This window comes from Mustelus asterias, unplaced genomic scaffold (genome assembly GCF_964213995.1).
Source record: "Mustelus asterias unplaced genomic scaffold, sMusAst1.hap1.1 HAP1_SCAFFOLD_2411, whole genome shotgun sequence".
NCBI classification, from domain to species: domain Eukaryota; kingdom Metazoa; phylum Chordata; class Chondrichthyes; order Carcharhiniformes; family Triakidae; genus Mustelus; species Mustelus asterias.
In genome coordinates this window covers 25,001-42,984 of record NW_027592356.1, presented here as the reverse complement: position 1 = coordinate 42,984, position 17,984 = coordinate 25,001, and the positions used below count along the sequence as shown (strand labels likewise).

Sequence of the window (17,984 nt, the reverse complement as noted above, 5' to 3'; positions counted from 1 at the left end):
AACCCATCAACTCTGCCCAAAGAACAGTATCAATCCCCAAACTAATCCCACTGCCCCGCTCTCTCCCCATAGCCCTGTATCAATCCCCAAACTAATCCCACTGCCCCGCTCTCTCCCCATAGCCCTGTATCAATCCCCAAACTAATCCCACTGCCCCACTCTCTCCCCATAGCCCTGTATCAATCCCCAAACTAATCCCACTGCCCCCGCTCTCTCTCCCCATAGCCCTGTATCAATACCTAAACTAATCCCACTGCACCCGCTCTCTCCCCATAGCCCTGTATCAATCCCCAAACTGATCCCACTGTCCCGTTCTCTCCCCATAGCCCTGTATCAATCCCCAAACCGATCCCACTGCCCCGCTCTCTCCCCATAGCCCTGTATCAATCCCCAAACTAATCCCACTGTCCCGTTCTCTCCCCATAGCCCTGTATCAATCCCCAAACTAATCCCACTGCCACGCTCTCTCCTGATAGCCCTGTATCAATCCCCAAACTAATCCGACTGCCCCGCTCTCTCCCGATAGCCCTGTGTCAATCCCCAAAATAATCCCACTTCCCCGCTCTCTCCCCATAGCCCTGTATCAATCCCCAAACTAATCCCACTGCCCCGCTCTCTCCCCATAACCCTGTATCAATCCCCAAACTAATCCCACTGCCCCGCTCTCTCCCCATAGCCCTGTATCAATCCCCAAACTAATCCCACTGCCCCGCTCTCTCCCCATAGCCCTGTATCAATCCCCAAACTAATCCCACTGCCCCGCTCTCTCCCCATAGCCCTGTATCAATCCCCAAACTAATCCCACTGCCCGCTCTCTCCCCATAGCCCTGTATCAATCCCCAAACTAATCCCACTGCCCCGCTCTCTCCCCATAGCCCTGTATCAATCCCCAAACTAATCCCACTGCCCCGCTCTCTCCCCATAGCCCTGTATCAATCCCCAAACTAATCCCACTGCCCCGCTCTCTCCCCATAGCCCTGTATCAATCCCCAAACTAATCCCACTGCCCCGCTCTCCCCCCATAGCCCTGTATCAATCCCCAAACTAATCCCACTGCCCCGCTCTCTCCCCAGAGCCCTGTATCAATCCCCAAACTAATCCCACTGCCCAGCTCTCTCCCTATAGCCCTGTATCAATCCCCAAACAAATCCCACTGCCCCGCTCTCTCCCCATAGCCCTGTGTCAATCCCCAAACTAATCCCACTGCCCCGCTCTCTCTCCCCATAGCCCTGTATCAATCCCCAAACAAATCCCACTGCCCCGCTCTCTCCCCATAGCCCTGTATCAATCCCCAAACTAATCCCACTGCCCCGCTCTCTCTCCCCATAGCCCTGTATCAATCCCCAAACTAATCCCACTGCCCCGCTCTCTCTCCCCATAGCCCTGTATGAATTGGAACAAAACACCACTGCAACATTATCTAAACACAATATCGGCTTGGTCAACTTCCAAGCCCTCAGATGTGTCAGACGATAGTTTTTGCTCAGTTTTGAATGTTCGGTTCAAGTCGGGGACTCCGTGGAAACGTGCGTTCGTGTCTCGGGACACTTAGAGTCCAATTGCCACATGCTAAAAAATAACCGGATTGTCGCCGAGTATTTCACCGCGCCTGACCCCACAAGCTTTGTGAGCACCACAGGACAGGATTGTCGAATTGTGGATAAGTCTGAGGTTAACCATTTTGGCAGGAAAAGAAAAAATGATGGCAAATAATGACCTAAACGGAAAGCAGATTCGAGATGTATCCGGGCAGAGGGATCTGGGAGTCCTTGTGCATGAATCACAGAACGTCCGTGTGCGGGTGGAGCACGCAGTAAGGGGGGTAAATGTTCTGCTGGCATTTATCGCAAAGGGACTGGAGTGTAAACGCAGTGAAGCGTTGTTGCAATTGGATAGGGTGTTGGCGAGACCACATCTGGAGAACCTGTGTCCAGTTTTGGCCTCTTTATTTGAGGTAGGGTGTGGCGGCGTTAGAAACATAGAAAAACTACAGCACAAAACAGGCCCTTCGGCCCCACAAGTTGTGCCGAACATATCCCTACCTTTTAGGCCTACCTATAACCCTCCATCCTATTAAGTCCCATGTACTCATCCAGGAGTCTCTTAAAAGACCCGATTGAGTTTGCCTCCACTGACGGCAGCCGATTCCACTCGCCCACCACCCTCTGTGTGAAAAACTTCCCCCTAACATCTCCCCTGTACCTACCCCCCCAGCACCTTAAACCTGTGTCCTCTCGTAGCAGCCATTTCCACCCTGGGAAAGAGCCTCTGAGAGTCCACCCGATCTATGCCTCTCAACATCTTATAGAACATAGAACATAGAAAGCCACAGCACAAACAGGCCCTTCGGCCCACAAGTTGCGCCGATCACATCCCCACCTCTAGGCCTATCTATAGCCCTCAATCCCATTAAATCCCATGTACTCATCCAGAAGTCTCTTAAAAGACCCCAACGAGTTTGCCTCCACCACCACCGACGTCAGCCGATTCCACTCACCCACCACCCTCTGAGTGAAAAACTTACCCCTGACATCTCCTCTGTACCTACCCCCCAGCACCTTAAACCTGTGTCCTCTCGTAGCAACCATTTCAGCCCTTGGAAATAGCCTCTGGGAGTCTACCCTATCCAGACCTCTCAACATCTTGTAAACCTCTATCAGGTCACCTCTCATCCTTCGTCTCTCCAGGGAGAAAAGACCGAGCTCCCTCAGCCTATCCTCATAAGGCATGCCACTCAATCCAGGCAACATCCTTGTAAATCGCCTCTGCACCCTTTCAATCTTTTCCACAACCTTCCTGTAATGAGGCGACCAGAACTGAGCACAGTACTCCAAGTGGGGTCTGACGAGGGTCTTATATAGCTGCATCATTATCCCCGGACTCCTAAACTCAATCCCTCGATTGATAAAGGCCAGCACACCATACGCCTTCTTAACCACCTCCTCCACCTGCGGGACGATTTTAGAGTCCTATGGACCCAGACCCCAAGGTCAGTTCAGAGGAGGTTCCCCAGACCGGTTCCGGGGATGAAAGATGTTAATGTATGAGGGGAGATTGGACAAAGACCCAGACAGTCAGAGAGGTTTACAGCATGGAAACAAGCCCTTCGGCCCAACTTGTCCATGCCGCCCCTTAGCCACCCCTAAGCTAATCCCAATTGCCTGCATTTGGCCCATATCCCTCTATACCCATCGTACCCATGTAACTGTCTAAATGCTTTTTAAAAGACAAAATTGTACCCGCCTCTACTACTGCCTCTCGTTCCAGACACTCACCACCCTCTGTGTGAAAAAATTGCCCCTCTGGACACTTTTGTATCTCTCCCCTCTCACCTTAAACCTATGCCCTCGAGTTTTCGACTCCCCTACCTTTGGGAAAAGATATTGACTATCTAGCTGATCTGTGCCCCTCATTATTTTATAGACCTCTATAAGATCACCCCTCAGCCTCCTACGCTCCAGAGAAAAAAGTCCCAGTCTATCCAGCCTCTCCTTATAACTCAAACCATCAACACCCGGTAGCATCCTAGTAAATCTTTTCTGCACTCTTTCTAGTTTAATAATATCCTTTCTATAATAGGGTGACCAGAACTGTACACAGTATTCCAAGTGTGGCCTTACCAATGTCTTGTACAACTTCAACAAGACGTCCCAACTCCTGTATTCAATGTTCTGACCGATGAAACCAAGCGTGCCGAATGCCTTCTTCACCACTCTGTCCACCTGTGACTCCACTTTCAAGGAGCTGCGAACCTGTACCCCCACAATTCTTTGTTCTGGAACTCCTTAAGGAGGGAATATCAGAGCTTAGCTCCCCGTCACCCTCCCCCCGGGCAGCTGAAGGCACGGCCGCCAATAGGGAGGGGTGTAGGGGGCTGGAGGAGGTTACAGAGATAGGGAGGGGGTGTAGGGGGCTGGAGGGGGTTACAGAGATAGGGAGGGAGTGTAGGGGGCTGGAGGAGGTTACAGAGATAGGGAGGAGGGTAGGGGGCTGGAGGAGGTTACACAGATAGGGAGAGGGTGTAGGGGCTGGAGGAGGCTACAGAAATAGGGAGTGGGTGTAGGGGCTGGAGGAGGTTACAGAGATAGGAGGGGGTGTAGGGGGGGTGGAGGAGGTTACAGAGATAGGGAGGGGGTATCTGGCACTAGAGAAGGTTACAGAGATAGGGAGGGGGTGTCGGGGCTGGAGGAGGTTACAGAGATAGGGAGGGGGTATCTGGCACTAGAGAAGGTTACAGAGATAGGGAGGGGGTGTAGGGGGCTGGAGGAGGTTACAGAGATAGGGAGGGGTGTAGGGGCTGGAGGGGGTTACAGAGTTGGGGAGGGGGTGTAGGGGGCTGAAGGAGGGTTACAGAGATAGGGAGGGGGTGTAGGGGCTGGAGGGGGTTACAGAGATAGGGAGGGGGTGTAGGGGGCTGGAGGAGGTTACAGAGATAGGGAGGGGGTGTAGGGGGCTGGAGGAGGTTACAGAGATAGGGAGAGGGTACAGGGGCTGGAGGAGGTTACAGAGATAGGGAGGGGGTGTAGGAGGTTACAGAGATAGGGAGGGGGTGTAGGGGGCTGGAGGAGGTTACAGAGATAGGGAGGGGGTGTAGGAGGTTACAGAGATAGGGAGGGGGTGTAGGGGGCTGGAGGAGGTTACAGAGATAGGGAGGGGGTGTAGGAGCTGGAGGGGTGTTACAGAGATAGGGAGGGGGTGTAGGGGGCTGGAGGAGGTTACAGAGATAGGGAGGGGGTGCTTTTTGGAGCCGGAGATTATTAACTTGAGGCTTTGGCAGAATTGGTGGTTTTAACTCCATCCCCAAAACTTTCCCTGGACACCATGTTTGTCCGTGAGATCCTGAATCTCTCCACCTCCAGGGGAGGAGCTGCGGAACGCCCGATACTGTGGGATATTCAGGCAGGTCGGAGGGAAGGACGCAAGGGTGAGGGTGGGACGCCCATGGCCGAATAGCCGGGAACGGGACAGAAGGATTCAGGGAACGGGCTGAAGACTTTCCTCCACCCCAATGCTGCGATCTCTCGGACCGCTGCGCCCAGTCCAACCTGAGTCCAGCTGGACACATGCTAAAGTCCCAGCTCGAAAGTGAGGGCCTGGACTTCTTCTCGTCACCCCTCTGTGAACTGCTCGGCTGGACACAGGAGGGGAAGGGGGCAGTAGGAAGGGAAAGTGGGGTGCGGGAAAGAATATAGTGGGGGGGGGGAATCGATTTAAGGTGAGGAAAGAGCCCCTTTCCCGCACTGTCAGTGTTGCTGCCAGCGACGGGTACATTGAGGCAGCAACGGGGAGCGGATTCGTTCGCATCCGAGCTGAGGGCTACTCCCTGGGATGCAGGGGGTCACTGGACGCCACGGTAGTCTGGTCGTCTGGCGTGTTGAACCCAGCATCGTCTGCGGTGTTCGGCTTCATGGATACATCATCGGCGACGCATATCTTCTCCTTGAAGCTCCGGTTGAAGAAACCAACCTGGATCCACAAATTAGGAAAGTTTCAGACGAAAAGGTATCATCATTCCTTAATCCCGCTCGAATAATCCCCAGCTCAGGAACGCTCACAGGTACCAACACCGGCCTACACTGCCTCAGCACTGATCCTCCCACAGTGCGGCGCTCCCTCAGCACCGACCCTCCCACAGTGCGGCGCTCCCTCAGCACTGATCCTCCCACACAGTGCGGCGCTCCCTCAGCACTGACCCTCCCACAGTGCGGCGCTCCCTCAGCACTGACCCTCCCACAGTGCGGCGCTCCCTCAGCACCGACCCTCCCACAGTGCGGCGCTCCCTCAGCACTGACCCTCCCACAGTGCGGCGCTCCCTCAGCACCGACCCTCCCACACAGTGCGGCGCTCCCTCAGCACCGACCCTCCCACAGTGCGGCGCTCCCTCAGCACCGACCCTCCCACAGTGCGGCGCTCCCTCAGCACCGACCCTCCCACACTGCGGCGCTCCCTCAGCACTGACCCTCCCACAGTGCGGCGCTCCCTCAGCACTGACCCTCCCACAGTGCGGCGCTCCCTCAGCACTGACCCTCCCACAGTGCGGCGCTCCCTCAGCACCGACCCTCCCACAGTGCGGCGCTCCCTCAGCACTGACCCTCCCACACAGTGCGGCGCTCCCTCAGCACCGACCCTCCCACAGTGCGGCGCTCCCTCAGCACCGACCCTCCCACAGTGCGGCGCTCCCTCAGCACCGACCCTCCCACAGTGCGGCGCTCCCTCAGCACTGACCCTCCCACAGTACGGCGCTCCCTCAGCACCGACCCTCCCACAGTGCGGCGCTCCCTCAGCACCGACCCTCCCACAGTGCGGCGCTCCCTCAGCACTGACCCTCCCACAGTGCGGCGCTCCCTCAGCACTGACCCTCCCACAGTGCGGCGCTCCCTCAGCACCGACCCTCCCACAGTGCAGCGCTCCCTCAGCACCGACCCTCCCACAGTGCGGCGCTCCCTCAGCACCGACCCTCCCACAGTGCGGCGCTCCCTCAGCACCGACCCTCCCACAGTGCGGCGCTCCCTCAGCACTGACCCTCCCACACAGTGCGGCGCTCCCTCAGCACCGACCCTCCCACAGTGCGGCGCTCCCTCAGCACCGACCCTCCCACAGTGCGGCGCTCCCTCAGCACCGACCCTCCCACAGTGCGGCACTCCCTCAGCACTGACCCTCCCACAGTGCGGCGCTCCCTCAGCACTGACCCTCCCACAGTGCGGCGCTCCCTCAGCACCGACCCTCCCACAGTGCGGCGCTCCCTCAGCACCGACCCTCCCACAGTGCGGCGCTCCCTCAGCACCGACCCTCCCACAGTGCGGCGCTCCCTCAGCACCGACCCTCCCACACAGTGCGGCGCTCCCTCAGCACCGACCCTCCCACAGTGCGGCGCTCCCTCAGCACTGACCCTCCCACAGTGCGGCGCTCCCTCAGCACCGACCCTCCCACAGTGCGGCGCTCCCTCAGCACCGACCCTCCCACAGTGCGGCGCTCCCTCAGCACCGACCCTCCCACAGTGCGGCGCTCCCTCAGCACTGACCCTCCCACACAGTGCGGCGCTCCCTCAGCACCGACCCTCCCACAGTGCGGCCATTCAGGGATCCTCACCTTGTAAAGTATGACGATAATTAAAATCAGCAAGACGAAGCCAGCAGCACTCCCGCCACACACAAGCGGGAGCTGGCTGTGATACTTGTGAATCTCAATTTCGGTCCGAGCCTGTTGAGGAGATTTGCGAGGGTTAGTATTTCTTTCTGAGAGAATTATTTGTCCCCTTCCATTCCCGGAAAAATTTAACCAGACCAGTCCTTGTATTTAATCATTCGATTCCCGCCACACTTGTCAACCTCTCCATCGTTTTTGGATTCACAATTCACACCTCCCTGTGGACCAACTGGTCTCCTCTCCGAGACCCGCGGCTGAGGGTCCATCCTTAGACACGGGGCAGTGTAGATTCCCGCAGGCGGGGATCCGAGGAATGGAACGGTGAAATCCCGGGGAGAGTTGGCAGGGACTACACTTGTGTTCCCAGGGGTGTGGTAGATGATGCAGGGGGGGGTCTGATTGAGAGGGTTAATTTGACTTCAGGATTCTGGAACGGGAACTATATTGAAGAAAGAAAATTCCAGCACAGGAACAGGCCCTTCGGCCCCTCCTGCACCGACCGTGCTGCCCCCGACTGAACTAAAACCCCCTACCCTTCCGGGGACCGTATCCCTCCATTCCCATCCTATTCATGGATTTGTCAAGACGCCCCTTAAAACTCACGACCGTCTCCGCTTCCACTCCCTCCCCCGAGTTCCAGACACCCTCTGTGTAAAAAATCTGCCTCGTACATCTCCTTTAAACCTTGCCCCTTAAACCTGTGCCCCCCGAGTAACTCTTCCACCCTGGGGGGAAAAAGCTTCTGACTATCCACTCTGTCCCTCATAATCTTGTAGACTTCTATCAGGTCGCCCCTCAACCTCCAGTGAGAACAAACCAAGTTTCTCCAACCTCTCCTCACAGCTAATGCCCTCCATACCAGGCAACATCCTGGTAAATCTTTTCTGTACCCCTCTCCAAAGCCTCCACATCCTTCTGGTAGTGTGGCGACCAGAATTGAACACTATATTCCCAGTGCGGCCTAACTAAGGTTCTATAAAGCTGCAACATGACTTGCCCAATTTTTAAACTCAATACCCCGGCCGATGAAGGCAAGCATGCCGTATGCCTTCTTGACTACCTTCTCCACCTGCGTTGCCACTTTCAGTGACCTGTGTACCTGTACGCCCAGATCCCTCTGCCTATCAATACTCTTAAGGGTTCTGCCATTTACTGTATATTTCCTATCTGTATTCGACCTTCCAAAATGCATTACCTCACATTTGTCCGGGTTAAACTCCATCTGCCATCTCTCCGCCCAAGTCTCCAACTGATCTATATCCTGCTGTATCCTCTGATGGTCCTCATCGCTATCCGCAAATCCACCAACCTTTGCGTCGTCCGCAAGCTTACTCATCAAACCAGTTACATTTTCCTCCAAATCATTTATACATATTACCAACACCCAACATCCCAGCACTGATCCCTGAGGAAAACTCTTTCCCCCGTTGCTGGGAGTCTGGAATGTGGTTGGACTGAATCATGTTTCCCCCGGGTCATTCAGAAGGTTCTTCCTCACGGAATGGAGTGTGGAAAAGTGGGATTCCCTCAAGCCCCTGCCACAAAAACGGTTGATGAAGGAAGGGCCGAGAATGTCGTCTATACGGATTTCAGTCAGGCATTTGACAAAGTCCCTCATGGCAGGTTGGTTAAGAAGGTTAAGGCTCATGGGATACAAGGAGAAGTGGCTAGATGGGTGGAGAACTGGCTTGGCCATAGGAGACAGAGGGTAGTGGTCGAAGGGTCTTTTTCCGGCTGGAGGTCTGTGACCAGTGGTGTTCCGCAGGGCTCTGTACTGGGACCTCTGCTATTTGTGATATATATAAATGATTTGGAAGAAGGTGTAACTGGTGTAATCAGCAAGTTTGCGGATGACACGAAGATGGCTGGACTTGCGGACAGCGAAGAGCATTGTCGGGCAATACAGCAGGATATAGATAGGCTGGAAAATTGGGCGGAGAGGTGGCAGATGGAGTTTAATCCGGATAAATGCGAAGTGATGCATTTTGGAAGAAATAATGTAGGGAGGAGTTATACAATAAATGGCAGAGTCATCAGGAGTATAGAAACACAGAGGGACCTGGGCGTGCAAGTCCACAAATCCTTGAAGGTGGCAGCACAGGTGGAGAAGGTGGTGAAGAAGGCATATGGTATGCTTGCCTTTATAGGACGGGGTATAGAGTATAAAAGCTGGAGTCTGATGTTGCAGCTGTATAGAACGCTGGTTAGGCCACATTTGGAGTTCTGCGTCCAGTTCTGGTCGCCGCACTACCAGAAGGACGTGGAGGCGTTAGAGAGAGTCCAGAGAAGGTTTACCAGGATGTTGCCCGGTATGGAGGGTCTTAGCGATGAGGAGAGATTGGGTAAACTGGGGTTGTTCTCCTTGGAAAGACGGAGAATGAGGGGAGATCTAATAGAGGTGTACAAGATTATGAAGGGGATAGATAGGGTGAACAGTGGGAAGCTTTTTCCCAGGTCGGAGGTGACGATCACGAGGGGTCACGGGCTCAAGGTGAGAGGGGCGAAGTATAACTCAGACATCAGAGGGATGTTTTTTACACAGAGGGTGGTGGGGGCCTGGAATGCGCTGCCAAGTAGGGTGGTGGAGGCAGGCACGCTGACATCGTTTAAGACTTACCTGGATAGTCACATGAGCAGCCTGGGAATGGAGGGATACAAACGATTGGTCTAGTTGGACCAAGGAGCGGCACAGGCTTGGAGGGCCGAAGGGCCTGTTTCCTGTGCTGTACTGTTCTTTGTTCTTTGTTCTAACCCTCCTACGAGCCCCTCAAGATAAACCTTGCGAGCGTCGGGGAAAATGGAAAATTCTGGAAGCATTTTGAACATCACTCAATTGCGAATAGGGAGGGGAACAGGAGTCCAAATATTTGGTGGATCGAACCCGGGGCAGGACTTACTCAGTTAATGGTCGGGCGTTGGGGAGAGTTACAGAACAAAGAGATCTCGGGGTACATGTTCATAGCTCCTTGAAAGTGGAGTCACAGGTGGACAGAGTGGTGAAGAAGGTATTCGGCACGCTTGGTTTCATCGGCCAGAACATTGAATACAGGAGTTGGGACGTCTTGTTGAAGTTGTACAAGACATTGGTAAGGCCACACTTGGAATACTGTGTACAGTTCTGGTCACCCTATTATAGAAAGGATATTATTAAACTAGAGAGAGTGCAGAAAAGATTTACTAGGATGCTACCGGGACTTGATGGATTCAGTTATAAGGAGAGGCTGGATAGACTGGGACTTTTTTCTCTGGAGTGTAGGAGGCTGAGGGGTGATCTTATAGAGGTCTATAAAATAATGAGGGGCACAGATCAGCTAGATAGTCAACATCTTTTCCCAAAGGTAGGGGAGTCTAAAACTAGAGGGCATAGGTTTAAGGTGAGAGGGGAGAGATACAAAAGGGTCCAGAGGGGCAATTCTTTCACACAGAGGGTGGTGAGTGTCTGGAACGAGAGGCAGTAGTAGAGGCGGGTACAATTTTGTCTTTTGAAAAGCGTTTCGACAGTTACATGGGTACGATGGGTATAGAGGGATATGGGGCAAACACGGGCAATTGGGATTAGTTCAGGGGTTTTAAAAAAAGGGGCAGCATGGACAAGTTGGGCCGAAGGGCCTGTTTCCATGCTGTAAACATCTCTGACTCTATATGGATCATCTGTAATCCCATTCAGTGGTATAATGAGGGTTGAAATGGGCCTCCTCCTGTTCCTGTGTAACATGCTGGAGAGAGAGGGGCTGAATGGGCCTCCTCCTGTTCCTGTGTAACAGGCTGGAGAGAGAGAGGCTGAATGGCCTCCTCCTGTTCCTGTGTAACATGCTGGAGAGAGGGGCTGAATGGCCTCCTCCTGTTCCTGTGTAACAGGCTGGAGAGAGAGAGGGGCTGAATGGCCTCCTCCTGTGTAACAGGCTGGAGAGAGAGGGGCTGAATGGCCTCCTCCTGTTCCTGTGTAACAGGCTGGAGAGAGAGGGGCTGAATGGCCTCCTCCTGTTCCGGTGTAACAGGCTGGAGAGAGAGAGGCTGAATGGCCTCCTCCTGTTCCTGTGTAACAGGCTGGAGAGAGAGGGGCTGAATGGCCTCCTCCTGTTCCTGTGTAACAGGCTGGAGAGAGAGGGGCTGAATGGGCCTCCTCCTGTTCCTGTGTAACAGACTGGAGAGAGAGGGGCAGAATGGCCTCCTCCTGTTCCTGTGTAACAGGCTGGAGAGAGAGGGGCTGAATGGGCCTCCTCCTGTTCCTGTGTAACAGGCTGGAGAGAGAGGGGCTGAATGGCCTCCTCCTGTGTAACAGGCTGGAGAGAGAGGGGCTGAATGGCCTCCTCCTGTTCCTGTGTAACAGGCTGGAGAGAGAGAGAAGGGCTGAATGGCCTCCTCCTGTTCCTGTGTAACAGGCTGGAGAGAGAGGGGCTGAATGGCCTCCTCCTGTTCCTGTGTAACAGGCTGGAGAGAGAGAGGGGCTGAATGGCCTCCTCCTGTTCCTGTGTAACAGGCTGGAGAGAGAGAGGCTGAATGGCCTCCTCCTGTTCCTGTGTAACAGACTGGAGAGAGAGGGGCTGAATGGGCCTCCTCCTGTTCCCGTCTAACAGGCTGGAGAGAGAGAGGCTGAATGGGCTTCCTCCTGTTCCTGTGTAACAGGCTGGAGAGAGAGAGGGGCTGAATGGGCCTCCTCCTGTTCCTGTGTAACAGGCTGGAGAGAGAGGGGCTGAATGGCCTCCTCCTGTTCCTGTGTAACAGACTGGAGAGAGAGGGGCTGAATGGGCCTCCTCCTATTCCTGTGTAACAGGCTGGAGAGAGAGGGGCAGAATGGCCCTCCTCCTGTTCCTGTGTAACAGGCTGGAGAGAGAGGGGCTGAATGGCCTCCTCCTGTTCCTGTGTAACAGGCTGGAGAGAGAGTGGCTGAATGGCCTCCTCCTGTTCCTGTGTAACAGGCTGGAGAGAGAGGGGCTGAATGGCCTCCTCCTGTTCCTGTGTAACAGGCTGGAGAGAGAGGGGCTGAATGGGCCTCCTCCTGTTCCTGTGTAACAGGCTGGAGAGAGAGAGGGGCTGAATGGGCCTCCTCCTGTTCCTGTGTAACAGGCTGGAGAGAGAGGGGCTGAATGGGCCTCCTCCTGTTCCTGTGTAACAGGCTGGAGAGAGAGGGGCTGAATGGCCCTCCTCCTGTTCCTGTGTAACAGGCTGGAGAGAGAGGGGCTGAATGGCCCCCTCCTGTTCCTGTGTAACAGGCTCGAGAGAGAGAGAGGGGCTGAATGGCCCTCCTCCTGTTCCTGTGTAACAGGCTGGAGAGAGAGGGGCTGAATGGGCCTCCTCCTGTTCCTGTGTAACAGGCTGGAGAGAGAGGGGCTGAATGGCCTTCTCCTGTTCCTGTGTAACAGACTGGAGAGAGAGGGGCTGAATGGCCTCCTCCTGTGTAACAGGCTGGAGAGAGAGAGGCTGAATGGCCTCCTCCTGTTCCTGTGTAACAGGCTGGAGAGAGAGGGGCTGAATGGGCCTCCTCCTGTTCCTGTGTAACAGGCTGGAGAGAGAGGGGCTGAATGGCCTGCTACGAAAGGGGATACAAGAGTCTTGCCCTCCCCTCCCCTCTCCCTCTGGGAGGCGGACGCGAGGGGAGTTGGGGGATAGTAAACGGCACAGCGCGAGGTCATTACCTGGGCCCGGTGGCTTCTGGGAGAATAAATGTCAACAAATTTATTCTTGTCCAATGAGACTTGAGCGCTGCTTTGCATCACCAGCTTCACGTCACTCGCCACCTTCTGTTGGAGAGAAAAGGACATGGAAACCCAGAGACACAGGAACTGAGGCCCTTCGACAGTCCGAGTCTGCCTATCCCTTAATCCAGCCCGTGACCCCATCCTGCCCCTCGATTCAGGCCGTGACCCCATCCTGCCCCTCGACCGCCCCGTGATGATCATTCAGTCAGGTCAGGGGGTTAGTCCTGGCACGGTGGCACAGCGGGGTTAGCGCTGCTGCCTCACCGCGCCAGGGACCCGGGTTCGATTCCCGGCTCGGGTCACCGTCTGTGTGGAGTCTGCACGTTCTCCCCGTGTCTGCGTGGGTTTCCTCCGGGTGCTCCGGTTTCCTCCGAAAGACGTGCATTGGCCGTGCTAAATTCTCCCTCAGTTTGACCCGAACAGGCGCCGGAGTGGGACGACTTGTGGGATTCTCACAGTAACTTCATTGCGGTGTTAATGTAAGCCTTACTTGTGACACCAGTAAATAACATTTGTCCTTCATAGAACAGCTTGGAGTGGGTCTAAACAGTCTAATATCCTTTGGAAGGTGCCTCAATGAATGATGTCTGACAGACTAAATATATTACATCGACTAGCTCACCCGAATCGACCCTCCCAGATTCCAATTCTAATCAAATTGGAGCACTGATACTTGTTCGTAACTCGCCGCTGACACGGGAACATCTTACAAGGCTTTCCCCCGGGGTTCGTTACCAGAGATTTGCGATGATGAACTCGTACCTTCCCTATTGAGTGAGCAGGTCCGTCCAGAGTGAATTCAATTGAAGTGTTTCGGAGCAGGATAGGGACATGGCAGAAGATGTTTGTCCACAAGCTGGCTGTCAAGTCCTGTATTTGAAGGAAAGGGAGAGGGAATTGGAAATCAGGCTGGTCTTAAAGCAGCTCAGAACATCGGCAAGTGCCCACAGTGCGGCGCTCGCTCAGCACTGAACCTCCCGCAGTGCGGCGCTCGCTCAGCACTGACCCTCCCGCAGTGCGGCGCTCCCTCAGCACTGACCCTCCCACAGTGCGGCGCTCGCTCAGCACTGACCCTCCCACAGTGCGGCGCTCCCTCAGCGCCCACCCTCCCACAGTGCGGCGCTCCCTCAGCACCGACCCTCCCACAGTGCGGCGCTCCCTCAGCACCGACCCTCCCACAGTGCGGCGCTCCCTCAGCACTGACCCTCCCACAGTGCGGTGCTCCCTCAGCACTGACCCTCCCGCAGTGCGGCGCTCCCTCAGCACCGACCCTCCCACAGTGCGGCGCTCCCTCAGCACTGACCCTCCCACACTGCGGCGCTCCCTCAGCACTGACCCTCCCGCAGTGCGGCGCTCGCTCAGCACTGACCCTCCCGCAGTGCGGCGCTCCCTCAGCACTGACCCTCCCACAGTGCGGCGCTCCCTCAGCACCGACCCTCCCACAGTGCGGCGCTCCCTCAGCACCGACCCTCCCACAGTGCGGCGCTCCCTCAGCACTGACCCTCCCACAGTGCGGCGCTCCCTCAGCACCGACCCTCCCACAGTGCGGCGCTCCCTCAGCACCGACCCTCCCACAGTGCAGCGCTCCCTCAGCACTGACCCTCCCACAGTGCGGCGCTCCCTCAGCACCGACCCTCCCACAGTGCGGCGCTCCCTCAGCACCAACCCTCCCACAGTGCGGCGCTCCCTCAGCACCGACCCTCCCACAGTGCGGCGCTCCCTCAGCACCGACCCTCCCACAGTGCGGCGCTCCCTCAGCACTGACCCTCCCACAGTGCGGCGCTCCCTCAGCACCGACCCTCCCACAGTGCGGCGTTCCCTCAGCACCGACCCTCCCACAGTGCGGCGCTCCCTCAGCGCGACCCTCCCACAGTGCGGCGCTCCCTCAGCACCGACCCTCCCACAGTGCGGCGCTCCCTCAGCGCCGACCCTCCCACAGTGCGGCGCTCCCTCAGCACCGACCCTCCCACAGTGCGGCGCTCCCTCAGCGCCGACCCTCCCACAGTGCGGCGCTCCCTCAGCACCGACCCTCCCACAGTGCGGCGCTCCCTCAGCACTGACCCTCCCACAGTGCGGCGCTCCCTCAGCACCAACCCTCCCACAGTGCGGCGCTCCCTCAGCACCGACCCTCCCACAGTGCGGCGCTCCCTCAGCACCGACCCTCCCACAGTGCGGCGCTCCCTCAGCACTGACCCTCCCACAGTGCGGCGCTCCCTCAGCACCGACCCTCCCACAGTGCGGCGCTCCCTCTGCATTTGAAGTGCTCGTGAGGGAGAGAGTGATAGGAGGAGGGCGGTAGGGGAGAGGGGGCGGGTCTGCGATTGGCAATCCAGCAGTAGAAGCGATGGGCCGAACTGGCTGCCTTCACGTGCCTCGGGATATCCTCGTTCCCGGCGCATTGTTGAGTTGAGTCACACGGAAGGAGGATGATGTCGCCAGTCCCTCACTCAGGGTGCGGGGGAGCGGTGGGGAGAGGCAGTGACTATACAGAGGGAGACTCACCTCTCTCCGTCCCTGGGGAGAGTCCCCCACTTGCTCTCCGAGGGTCACACACTCCACAGAACGAACCTGAGGACAAGAGAGGTAATATTACCCTCCAGACTGTTTGACGTGCGACTCTCGCCCCAGAAGAGACCATTCAGCCCTCCCACTTCCGGACTGTTCCCCTCAGTTGAATTCAGCTGGTCAGTAACACCCGTGCCACACACCAGGCTACACCCACCTCCAACAGGGGACAATCCACCCACCTTCCCCCTTAATTCCAATAAATTTTACTTTTCTTAAAAGCCTCCCATGTGTCACTTTTCCCAAATGCCTTCTGGAAGTCCATATACTCCGCATCCACCACAACATTCAAACTCTGCCTGATCAGTGCCGGTGAATCTACAAGTGCCAGAGAAATTGGCAGCGAGACCTGGATAATATCCAGGCTCGGGGTGGCAAGTAACGTTCGCCCCACACACACACCCACACACACCCACACCCCCCCACACCCACACACCTCCCCACACCCACACACCCCCCCACACCCACCCACACACACACACACCCACACACACACACCCACACACACACACCCACACACACACACCCACACACACACACCCACACACACACCCACACACACACCCACACACACAAAGAACAAAGAACAAAGAACAGTACAGCACAGGAAACAGGCCCTTCGGCCCTCCAAGCCTGTGCCGCTCCTTGGTCCAACTAGACCAATCGTTTGTATCCCTCCATTCCCAGGCTGCTCATGTGACTATCCAGGTAAGTCTTAAACGATGTCAGCGTGCCTGCCTCCACCACCCTACTTGGCAGCGCATTCCAGGCCCCCACCACCCTCTGTGTAAAAAACGTCCCTCTGATGTCTGAGTTATACCTCGCCCCTCTCACCTTGAGCCCGTGACCCCTCGTGATCGTCACCTCCGACCTGGGAAAAAGCTTCCCACTGTTCACCCTATCTCTCCCCTTCATAATCTTGTATACCTCTATTAGATCTCCCCTCATTCTCCGTCTTTCCAAGGAGAACAACCCCAGCCTACCCAATCTCTCCTCATAGCTAAGACCCTCCATACCAGGCAACATCCTGGTAAACCTTCTCTGCACTCTCTCTAACGCCTCCACGTCCTTCTGGTAGTGCGGCGACCAGAACTGGACGCAGTACTCCAAATGTGGCCTAACCAGCGTTCTATACAGCTGCATCATCAGACTCCAGCTTTTATACTCTAAACCCCATCCTATAAAGGCAAGCATACCATATGCCTTCTTCACCACCTTCTCCACCTGTGTTGCCACCTTCAAGGATTTGTGGACTTGCACACCTCGGTCCCTCTGTGTTTCTATACTCCTGATGACTCTGCCATTTATTGTATAACTCCTCCCTACATTATTTCTTCCAAAATGCATCACTTTGCATTTATCCGGATTAAACTCCATCTGCCACCTCTCCGCCCAATTTTCCAGCCTATCTATATCCTGCTGTATTGCCCGACAATGCTCTTCGCTATCCGCAATTCCAGCCATCAAGTGTCAGGCAATGCCCGTCTCCAACGAGAGAGAATCGAACCATCTCCCCCCCTTGACGTTCAATGGTATTCCCATCGCTGAATCCCCCTCCCTCCCCGACTAACAACATCCTGGGGGTTCCCACTGACCAGAAACTGAACCGGGACCCAGCCAGATAAATCCTGTGGCTCCCAGAGCAGGTCCGAGGCTGGGAATCCTGCGGAGAGTAACTCCCCTCCTGACTCCCCCCCACGCCCAAAGTCTGTCCCACCATCGACAAGGACACAAGTCAGGAGTGTGAGGGGATAATCTCCACTCGCCTGGATGGGTGCGGCTCCCAACAACACTGGGGAAGCTCAACACCATCCAGGATAAAGCAGCCCCCCCTCCCCCCCGCTCGATCGACACGCTAACCCCCCACCTTCGACACTCACTCCCTCCTCCCGCCCGCTCGATCGACACGCTAACCCCCCACCTTCGACACTCACTCCCTCCACCACCCACACACGGACGAAGTAGAAAGGGTCAAAACCTACTAGTTTTCAGGTGTCCAGATCACCAACAACCTGTCCTGGTCCCCCCCACGCCGACACTATAGTTAAGAAAGTCCCACCAACGCCTCTACTTTCTCAGGAGACTAAGGAAATTTGGCATGTCAGCTACGACTCTCACCAACTTTTACAGATGCCCCATAGAAAGCATTCTTTCTGGTTGTATCACAGCTTGGTCTGGGGCTCCTGCTCTGCCCAAGACCGCAAGGAACTACAAAAGGGGTCGTGAATGTAGCCCAATCCCATCACCAGCCTCCCATCCATTGACTCTGTCTACACTTCCCGCTGCCTCGGGGGGGAAAAGCAGCCGGCATAATTAAGGACCCCCCCCCCACACACCCCGGACATTCTCTCTTCCACCTTCTTCCGTCGGGAAAAAGATACAAAAGTCTGAGGTCACGTACCGACCGACTCAAGAACAGCTTCTTCCCCGCTGCCTTTGAATGGACCGACCTCGCATTAAGTTGATCTTTCTCTGCACCCCGAGCTGTGACTGTAACCCTACATTCTGCACCCTCTCCTTTCCTTCTCTATGAACGGTATGCTTTGTATAGCGCGCAAGGAACGATACTTTTCA

At 55.9% G+C, this 17,984-nt stretch overlaps 1 protein-coding gene across 1 annotated transcript in view; it reads right to left on the bottom strand.

Annotated features, from left to right (window-relative positions):
- Nucleotides 1-2,621: 2,621 nt before the first annotated feature.
- LOC144489660 (integrin alpha-D-like) overlaps nt 2,622-17,984 on the bottom strand; it is a gene marked incomplete at its 5' end in the record, with an annotated part of 38,732 nt that continues 23,369 nt past the window's right edge. The window contains 5 exons of the mRNA XM_078207519.1: nt 2,622-5,466; nt 7,090-7,200; nt 12,783-12,887; nt 13,608-13,715; nt 15,348-15,413. Of these exons, the coding sequence (XP_078063645.1) occupies nt 5,317-5,466; nt 7,090-7,200; nt 12,783-12,887; nt 13,608-13,715; nt 15,348-15,413 (540 nt within the window). The remainder of the gene's footprint in view (nt 5,467-7,089; nt 7,201-12,782; nt 12,888-13,607; nt 13,716-15,347; nt 15,414-17,984) is intronic.